The 10,434-nt window shown below is 41.3% G+C and overlaps 1 protein-coding gene across 1 annotated transcript in view; it reads left to right on the top strand.

Annotated features, from left to right (window-relative positions):
* ITGB6 (integrin subunit beta 6) overlaps positions 1-10,434 on the top strand; it is a 140,282-nt gene that overhangs the window by 68,325 nt on the left and 61,523 nt on the right. Inside the window, 2 exon segments of the mRNA XM_017869141.1 lie at positions 7,389-7,554; positions 8,795-8,956. Coding sequence (XP_017724630.1) covers positions 7,389-7,554; positions 8,795-8,956 — 328 coding nt within the window.

The raw sequence follows: 10,434 nt of genomic DNA, 5'->3' as shown, positions 1-10,434 counted from the left end.
CTTCTCTTATTCCTTGAGCAGTGGTTTGTAGTTCTTGAAAAGGTCCTTCGCATCCCTTGTAAGTTGGATTCCTAGGTATTTTATTCTCTTTGTAGCAATTACAAATGGGAGTTCACTCATGATTTGGCTCTCTGTCTGTTAGTGTTGTATAGGAATGCTTGTGATTTTTGCACATTGATTTTGTATCCTGAGACTTTGCTGAAGTTGTTTATCAGCTTAAGGAGATTTTGGGCTGAGATGATGGAGTTTTCTAAATATACAATCTTGTCATCTGCAAACAGAGACAATTTGATTTCCTCTCTTTCTATTTGAATACGCTTTATTTCTTTCTCTTGCCTGATTGCCCTGGCCAGAACTTCGAATACCATGTTGAATAGGAGTGGTGAAAGAGGGCATTCTTGTCTTATGCCGGTTTTCAAAGGGAATACTTCCAGCTTTTGCCCATTCAGTATGATATTGGCTTTTGGTTTGTCCTGAATAGCTCTTATTATTTTCAGATATGTTCCATCAAAATCTAGTTTATTGAGAGTTTTTAGCATGAAGGGGTGTTGAATTTTGTCAAGGGCCTTTTCTGCATCTATTGAGATAATCATGTGATTTTTGTCTTTGGTTCTGTTTATGTGATGGATTATGTTTATTGATTTGCATATGTTGAACCAGCCTTGCATCACAGGGATGAAGCCAACTTGATCGTGGTGGATAAGCTTTTTGATGTGCTTGCTGTTGGATTAGGTTTGCCAGTATTTTCTTGAGGATTTTCACATCAATGTTCATCGGGGGTATTGGCCTGAAATTTTCTTTTTTTGTTGTGTCTCTGCCAGGCTTTTGTATTAGGATGATACTGGCCTCATAAAATGAGTTAGAGAGGATTCCCTCTTTTTCTATTGTTTGGAATAGCTTCAAAAGGAATGGTAACAGCTCCTATTTGTACCTCTGGTAGAATTTGGCTGTGAATATATCTGGTCCTGGGCATTTTTTTGGTTGGTAGGCTATTAATTACTATCTCAATTTCAGAACTTGTTATTAGTTGATTCAGGTATTCAGCTTCTTCCTGGTTTGTGTATGTGTCCAGGAATTTATCCATTTCTTCTAGATTTTCTAGTTTATTTGCATAGAGGTATTTATAGTATTCGCTGATGGTACTTTGTATTTCTGTGGGATCAGTGGTGATGTCCCATTTATCATTTTTTATCGTGTCTGTTTGATTCTTCTCTCTTTTCTTCTTTATTAGTTTGGCTAGTGATATATCTATTTTGTTAATCTTTTCAAAAAACCAGCTCCTGGATTCACTGATTTTTTTTTAAAGGATTTTTGTGTCTCTATCTCCTTCAGTTCTTCTCTAATCTTAGTTATTTGGTATCTTCTACTAGCTTTGGAATTTGTTTGCTCCTGCTTCTCTAGTTCTTTTAATTGTGATGTTAGGGTGTCGATGTTAGATCTTTCCCACTTTCTCCTGTGGATATTTAGTTCTATAAATTTCTCTCTAAACACTGCTTTAGCTGTGTCTCAGAGATTCTAGTACATTATGTCTTTGTTCTCATTGGTTTCAAATAACTTCTTTATTTCTGCCTTCATTTCGTTATTTACCCAGGAGCATGTTGTTCAGTTTCCACGTAGTTGTGTGATTTTGAGTGAGTTTCTTAATCCTCAGTTCTAGTTTGATTGCACTATGGTATGAGAGACTGTGTGTTATGATTTCAGTTCTTTTGCATTTGCTGAGGAGTGTTTTACTTCCAATTATGTGGTCAATTTTAGAATAACTGCGATTTGGTGCTGAGAAGAGTGTATATTCCGTTGATTTTGGGTGGAGAGTCCTGTAGATGTCTATTATGTCTGCTTGGTCCAGAGCTGAGTTCAAGTCCTGAATATCCTTGTTAATTTTCAGTCTCATTGATTTGTCTAATATTGACAGTGGGGTGTTAAAATCTCCCACTATTATTGTGTGGGAGTCTAAGTTTCTTTGTAGGTCTCTAAAGACTTGCTTTATGAATCTGGGTGCTGCTGTATTGGGAGCATATATATTTAGGATAGTTAGCTCTTCTTGTTGTGTTGATCCCTTTACCATTATGTAATGCCCTTCTTTGTCTTTTTTGATCTTTTTTGGTTTAAAATCTGTTTTAAACCAACTCCTGCTTTTTTTGCTTTCCATTTGTTTGGTAAATCTTCCTCCAACCCTTTATTTTGAGCCCATGTGTGTCTTTGCACGTGACATGCGTCTCCTGAATACACACCAATGGATCCTGACTGTATCCAATTTGCCAGTCTGTGTCTTTAATTGGGGCATTTAGCCCATTTACATTTAAGGTTAAGGTTGTTATGTGTGAATCTGATCCTGCCATTATGATTTTAGCTGGTTATTTTGCCTGTTAGTTGATGCATTTTCTTTATAGTTTCGACGGTCTTTACAGTTTGGTGTGTTTTCACAGTGGCTGATACTGGTTTTTTCTTTCCATATTTAGTACTTCCTTCAGGAGCTCTTGTAAGGCAGTCCTGGTGGTGACAAAATCTCTCAGCATTTGCTTGTCTGTAAAGGATTTTATTTCCCCTTCGCTTATGAAGCTCAGTTTGGTTGGATATGAAATTCTGGGTTGAAAGTTCTTTTCTTTAAGAATGTTGAATATTGGTCCCCACTCTCTTCTGGCTTGTAGGGTTTCTGCAGAGAGATCTGCTGTTAGTCTAATGGGTTTCCCTTTGTGAGTAACCCAAACTTTCTCTCCTGGTTGCCCTTAATATTTTTTCCTTCATTTCAACCTTGGCGAATCTGATGATTATGTGTCTTGGGGTTGCTCTTCTGGAGGAGTATCTTTGTGGTGTTCTCTGTATTTCCTGAATTTGAATGTTGGTCTGCCTTGCTAAGTTGGGGAAGTTCTCCTGGATAATATCCTTAAGAGTGTTTTCCAACTTGGTTCCATTCTCCCTGTCACTTTCAGGTACACCAATCAAACATAGGTTTGGTCTTTTCACATAGTCCCATATTTCTTGGAGGCTTTGTTTGTTCCTTTTCATTCTTTCTTCTCTAATCTTGTCTTCATGCTTTATTTCGTTAAGTTGATCTTCAGTCTCTGATATCCTTTCTTCCACTTGATCGATTCAGCTTTTGATACTTGCATATGGTTCATGAAGTTCTTGTGCTGTGTTTTTCAGCTCCATCAGGTCATTTATGGTCTTCTCTAAACTGGTTACTCTGGTTAGCAATTCCTCTAACCTTTTTTCAAGGTTCTTAGCTTCCTTGCATTGGGTTAGAACATGCTCTTTTAGTTCAGAGGAGTTTGTTATTACCCACCTTCTGAAGCTTTCTTCTGTCAGTCCATCAAATTCACTCTCTGTCCAGTTTTGTTCTCTTGCTGGCAAGGAGTTGTGATCCTTTGGAGGATAAGAGGCATTCTGGGTTTTGGAATTTTCAGCCTTTTGCATTGGTTTTCCTCATCTTCGTGGATTTATCTACGTTTGGTCTTTGATGTTGGTAACCTTTAGATGGGGTTTTGTGTGGATGTCCTTTTTGTTGACATTGATGCCATTCCTTTCTGTTTATTAGTTTTTCTTCTAATAACCAGGCCCCTCTGCTGCAGGTCTGCTGAAGTCTGCTGGAGGTCCACTCCAGACCCTGTTTGCCTGGGTATCACCAGCGGAGGCTGCAGAACAGCAAAGAATGCTGCCTGTTCCCTCCTTCCTGTGGAAGCTGTGGCCCAGAGGGGCACCTGCCAGATGCCAGCTGGAGTTCTCCTGTATGAGGTGTCTGTTGACCCCTGCTGAGATGTGTCTCCCAGTCAGGAGGCACGGGGGTCAGGAACCCACTTGAGGCAGTCTGTCCCTTAGCAGAGCTGGAGCACTGTGCTGGGAGATCCACTGCTCTCTTCAGAACTGGCAGGCAGGGACATTTAAGTCTGCTGAAGCTGTGCCCACAGTCACCCCTTTCCCCAAGTGCTCTGTCCCAGGGAGATGGGAGTTTCATGTAAAAGTCCCTGACTGGGGCTACTGCCTTTCTTTCAAAGATGTCCTGCCCAGAGAGGAGGAATCTAGAGAGGCAGTCTGACTACAGAGGCTTTGCCCAGCTGTGGTGAGCTCTGCCTAATTCGAAACTTCCTGGTGGCTTTGTTTACACTGTGAGGGGAAATTGCCTACTCAACCCTCAGTAATGGCAGATGCCCCTCCCCCTACCAAGCTCCAGTGTCAGACTCCTGTGCTGGCAGCGAGAATTTCAAGCCAGCGGATCTTAGCTTACTGGGCTCCATGCAGGTAGGATCTGCTGAGCTAGACCACTTGGCTCCCTGGCTTCAGCCCCCTTTTCGGGGAGTGAACGGTTCTGTCTCGCTGGCATTCCAGGCGCCACTGGGGTATGAACAAAACTCCAGCAGATAACTAGATGTCTGCCCAAACGGCCGCCCAGTTTTGTGCTTGAGACCCAGGGCTCTGGTGATATAGGCACCCGAGGGAATCTCCTGGTCTGCAGATTGCGAAGACTGTGGGAAAAGTGAAGTATCTGGGCTGAAATGCACCATTCCTCATGGCACAGTCCCTCACGGCTTCCCTTGGCTAGGGGAGGGAGTTCCCTGACCACTTGAGCTTCCATGGTAAGGCGACGCCCCACCCTGCTTCGGCTCACCCTTTGTAGGCTGCACCCACTGTCTAACCAGTCCCAATGAGATGAGCTGGGTATCTCAATTGGAAATGCAGAAATCACCTGTCTTCTGCATTGATCTCGCTGCAAGCTGCATACCGGAGCTGTTCCTATTTGATCATCTTACCAGCCTTCTCACTACTGTTTTCATATCATCAGTCAAATGTCAACACAGTGAAGAAGGCAAATGACATCTCTGAATCACTATGAAAATAGTTTAATCTGAGGGACCTCCTGCAAGGTCTCAGGGACCCTCATGGGTCTGTGTACCACACTTTAAAAACCACACCAAACCCCCATCACACACAATTTACCTATATAACAAACCCACACAGGTACCTCTAAACATAAAATAAACTTAAATACTAATAAAAATAAGGATCACCCTTTTGCCGGGTGCAGTGGCACATGCCTGTAGTCCCAGAGCCAGAGGATTGCTTAAGCCCAGGAGTTTGAGTCCAGCCTGGGCAACATAGGAGTCCAAGGCTCTATAAAAAGCAAGCAAACCCACCTCTTTAATCGACTCTTTAATGCTTTTTGGAGTAGCTCTTTTATTTTCACTGGATGGAGAGTCACTAAAATTTTCTCATCCTGTGAAGAATGCTGAAGTGGTTTACATTTTTTAACAGAATTTCTTTTGCTGTTGTCTAAGATACAGCAACAATAAGTGTTTTCTTCATTTTCATATGCATAAATGAGTTTAATGTGTATTTAAAAGTATTTAATTGCACAAAAGTTAAAATTTCTTCCTCTATTAAACATTTTGAAGGATTTTTTTTTGAGACGGATTTTCGCTCTTGATACCCAGGCTAGAGTGCAATGGCGCAATCTTGGCTCACTGCAACCTCCGCCTCCCAGGTTCAAGTGATTCTGCTGCCTCAGCCTCCCAAGTAGCTGGGATTACAGGCGTGTGCCACCATGCCCAGCTAATTTTTTTTTCTTTCTTTTTTTTTTTTTTTGTATTTTTAGTGGAGACAGGGTTTCACCATGTTGGTCTGGCTGGTCTCGAACTCCTGACCTCAAGTAATCCACCTGTCTCTGCCTCCCAAAGTGCTGGGATTACAGGCGTGAACCACCATGCCCAGCTGAAGGATTTTTTAAACATCATTTCATGTATACTGTGGTATTTTTTGTTTTGTTTTGAATTTACACCAATAGTGAGTTCATTGTCGTTTTTCAAAAGAGGAAACTGAAGCACAAAATGCTGGAATGGGCTGGGCGTGGTGGCTCACACCTGTAATCCCAGCGCTTGGGAGGCCGAGGCGGGCAGATCACCTGAGGTCAAGAGTTTGAGACCTGCCTGGCCAACACGGCGAAACCCTGTCTCTACTAAAAATACAATGATGATGATGATAATAATAATAATAAGCTGGATGTGGTGGTGCATGCCTGTAATCTCAGCTACTTGGGAGGCTAAGGCAGGAGAATCATGTGAACCCAAGAGGCAGAAGTTGCAGTGAGCTGAGATGGCACCACCACATTCCAGCCTGGGCAACAGAATGAGACTCCATCTCCAAAAAAAAAAAAAAAGAAAGAAAGATGGGCCAGGGTGCCGGTGCTTCATGGCCTGTAATCCCCAGCACTTTGGGAGGCCGAGGTGGGCAGATCACGAGGTGAGGAGATTGAGACCATCCTGGCTAACACGGTGAAACCCCGTCTCTACTAAACATACAAAAAATTAGCCAAGCATGGTTTCGGGCACCTGTAGTCCCAGCTGCTCAGGAGGCTGAGGCGGGAGAATGGCGTGAACCCAGGAGGGGAACTTGGCAGTGAGCTGAGATAGTGCCACTGCACTCCAGCCTGGGCGACAGAGCGAGACTTGGTCTCAAAAAAAAAAAAAAAAAAAAAAAAAAAAAAAAAAAAAAAAAAAAAAAAAAAAAAAAAAGAAACGCTAGAATGAATTTCCTCTATGTTCACACACATAAACATATATGAGTATATGGTATATAGTTTCTTATTGCAAAGGTAATAAGCCCATGTGAAAATACAGACAAAAGTATGAAATGGAAATCATTTCAGTTGGAATCCTCTATACGATTATCCTCATTTTAAAATCCAAAGCTCAGAAGTGTTGAGTAACTTGCCCAAAGTGTCATGCACAGCTAGAAACTTGCTTTCAAAATAAGATGTGGCTGAACTCATGATCAGCCCTTCGTGTTCTGCTGTAATATCTTTGGTGCAGATTTCATCGTAACGTTGTACTTTAAGTAGTGGTTTTATTTCTAGGCTGGTCTATTCAATCCCAGTAGAGTTGGACTCTCAAACCAAGAATGCTGCTACAATTGTTGAGCCCTTGGCAGGCAGACCTGGGAGTACAGGAGGGAGCAGAGAAAAAAGAAGACAGGTTCCTCTCTTGTCGTGCTGCAGGGTGATTCATACTTGATGACAGCCTGAGATATCAGAATACAAAGGAATTGTCATTGTATAAACTTAGTGGTGAATTTTGGTTGGGAGCCCATAGAAGGTAGTGATTACACACACACACACACACACACACACACACACACACACAGAGGAGTCTGATCACCTGATTACCTGTTATCTGAGTTTGAGCCAGTGCAGGACACACAATAAGCTCTAAATAAGTGTTAGCTAATATGGTCAACATAGAAAGGGTGGGGGATGATGTCAACAACCTTAACAGTGAGATTCATAGCTGAGTTATAGAGTCAGGCCCTTTAGAAAAACTAATCTTCATTTAAGAGAATGTTGCTAAGCTATCAGATCCATTACATTTCATCAATAATATTTTTGCATCTTACTTTTGCAGTAGTATTCCATACTTCTGTTTACCTACATTTGGATTCAAGCACATTTTGCCATTGACAAATGATGCTGAAAGATTCAATGAAATTGTGAAGAATCAGAAAATTTCTGCTAATATCGACACACCCGAAGGTGGATTTGATGCAATTATGCAAGCTGCTGTGTGTAAGGTATGCTGAAAGGAGTGCTATTTCACTCTGTTAACATAAAGTTCATCTCTTATTAACAATTCTACTTCAAAAAGATTAGCTAATTTCTTTTCCTTTGATCTCTAAATTTCTACATTTCGTATTTTTCTTAAAATACACAATTTTTGCCAAATGTTTAATTAAATCATGTTGAAATGGGGACTGTTCTTTATGTCTAGGATGAATAATCTAAGAACATTGTGTTGGGAAAATTTAGTTGAAACAATAGCTATGCATGATTAATTTTCAAAGATCAAGATCAGATTAGTTTTTGGATTAATCATGGTAAAAAAAACAAGGGTAGAACATTTATTTTAAAAAGTTAAAATGCTCTGAATCAGTATGTGTCCATATATGTGACTACATAGCTATTGTTTTGAACCAACAAAGTAAGCTTTGGAAGTGTGCTGTCTCTACAACATCACAGGAACACTGCTTCTCCTTGACTATCTGATAAGTATCCACAAGAATGATTCCCCTGTCTTTAGGCAAGAGCCCTTCATGGAAAATATCAGGAAATAAACAAGGCTGAAGCTCCTAGAAAGTGGGAGGGCCAGGGAATTAGAGGAGGAAGGAAAGGAATAAGGTGGGATGGAACAGCTAGGATGCGTTTTTACCCAATTGGTTCCTGAACTAATATTAATTAAAGGGGAGGGCTTTACTAAACACCAACAACAGACAATTTTAATTAGCAGGACCTTGGGGCCATACTTTCATAAGCAATGCTTATCCTTATATTAGGTTTATAATTTTTGGATGATATCATTAGAAAGAGAAATATGTGCCTAAATGCTGGGTGACATTTTAATGAAACAGGCTTACTTTGAGCCCCTTTAACATTGCATTTTCACGAGTTTGGCTTCAATTTGGATTTGGGACCATCTATGACCTCCTCTGCTCAATTTTTTTGGAGAATTGAAAGCTGGATAGTAAAAATAATTTAACTATGTAAAAGTCAAGATCAACTGAATACTGATTATAGTGGAACTATGCTTTTCTGAAGCATAAATCATATGAAAATGTTATCCAGGAAAAAGCAAATGTCACAGAATTTCATGTTTTATTAAAAACATTAATATTATCAATTCACAATAGATAAAAAGGCTAAAATAGACTAGCAATATTATTTTTATAACCTAAATGTGTCCCAGCATAATTGATCCACACTCAATAAATGCCTGCCTCACTCCAGTATCACACAAATGTTTCTTTCTCACTGTAGGAAAAAATTGGTTGGCGGAATGACTCCCTCCACCTCCTGGTCTTTGTGAGTGATGCTGATTCTCATTTTGGAATGGACAGCAAACTGGCAGGCATCGTCATTCCTAATGACGGGCTCTGTCACTTGGATAGCAAGAATGAATACTCCATGTCAACTGTCTTGGTGTGTAACCTGCACTCTGTACTGTTTTCAGGGCTATAAGTAGGAGAATGAAGCAACAACTGGTGTAATACATGTGAAATAACTCACGCTTGGTGAAAGCCATGCACATTTTCTAATTTGAGATTAACAAGTTGCCCCAGTTCAATTCTCACCATCCTTAGAGGTTCCCACCGTAGGATGGGAAGGTGGGAGGTGGGACATGTGGGAAGCTGGATGTGCTATGAATCCCATGATCCCAGAACCTTCCCAGCCTCTCAAAAAGCCTGGTGCTGGTGAAGCAATACAGGCAGCTCATTCTGTTCTCAGCCACGGCCTCAGAAAGGAGGGACCCAAACCAGAACAGTAACCATGTAGGATTTGTGGTGAATGATGGTCCCTGAATCATGGTAAAAAAACAAGGGTAGAACATTTATTTTAAAAAGTTAAAATGCTAGTGACATATGCTAGTGACATTCAAAGAAAACAACTGACTTTCGTAAAACCAGGAAGAAATTTCAGAGCTCTTTGGACATGCATGATCTTCTCAATAGACCCCTAGGAATCCAACCGCTTTTCCTGAACAGACCATGAGGCTGCCATGCTTGTGCACATGTTATTCCCTCTGCCTGGAATATTCTTCCCTCCTAGCCTGCTGAGAAACTCTTCATTATCCTTGAAAAGCCAGCTCAGTCATTACTGTCCCCAGAGAGCCTTCTTTGACCTCTGGTAGGCTCTGAAGCAATCGTCTTTCCCTTCAGTTGCATATGCAGATGTGTTCTTGCGCATCTGTACATAGAAATACGTTTTCTTACATCTCTCTTTCTTGTGCAATCCTCAGGGCCAGGCCTGGTTTATTATCTCTGTTTCCTGATATCACAGTGCCTAGAACACAGTGGGTGCCAACTAATGTGTGAAATAGAGGCCGGGCGCATTGGCTCTCGCCTGTAATCCCAGCACTTTGGGAGGCCAAGGCGGGCAGATCACGAGGTCAGGAGATCAAGACCATCCTGGCTAACACTGTGAAACCCCGTCTCTACTAAAAAATACAAAAAATTAGCCAGGCACGGTGGCGGGCACCTGTAATTCCAGCTACTCAGGAGGCTGAGGCAGGAGAATGACGTGAACCCGGGAGGCGGAGCTTGCAGTGAGCCAAGATCGCACCACAGCACTCCAGCCTGGGCGACAGAGCAAGACTCTGTCTCAAAAAGAAAGAAAGAAAACAAAGAAATAGATTTGATTTCTGAAGCAGCAATCTGCGATTGTCATATTTTCCCCATTTAACACTTGGGGAAATATGGTACAGAGAATTTAAGTGACTTCTTAGAACAATGCTGTGGAGGTGTAGGTGGGGAGAAAGAGAGAGGGAGGGGTGCAAGAGGAGAGAAAGAGGGAGACAGGAACCTAGAATTCTAATGTCAATCGGAAAGCTATTCTCTAAAAACTCTTAATAGTTCATTACTCACTACTATTCCTTGACTTAAATTTCTAAATTTCAACAT

The sequence above is a fragment of the Rhinopithecus bieti genome, unplaced genomic scaffold (genome assembly GCF_001698545.2).
Source record: "Rhinopithecus bieti isolate Rb0 unplaced genomic scaffold, ASM169854v2 scaffold_4600, whole genome shotgun sequence".
Classification (NCBI taxonomy): domain Eukaryota; kingdom Metazoa; phylum Chordata; class Mammalia; order Primates; family Cercopithecidae; genus Rhinopithecus; species Rhinopithecus bieti.
The sequence above is the reverse complement of the archived record's forward strand: the minus strand, read 5'-3'. Positions and strand labels throughout refer to the sequence as shown.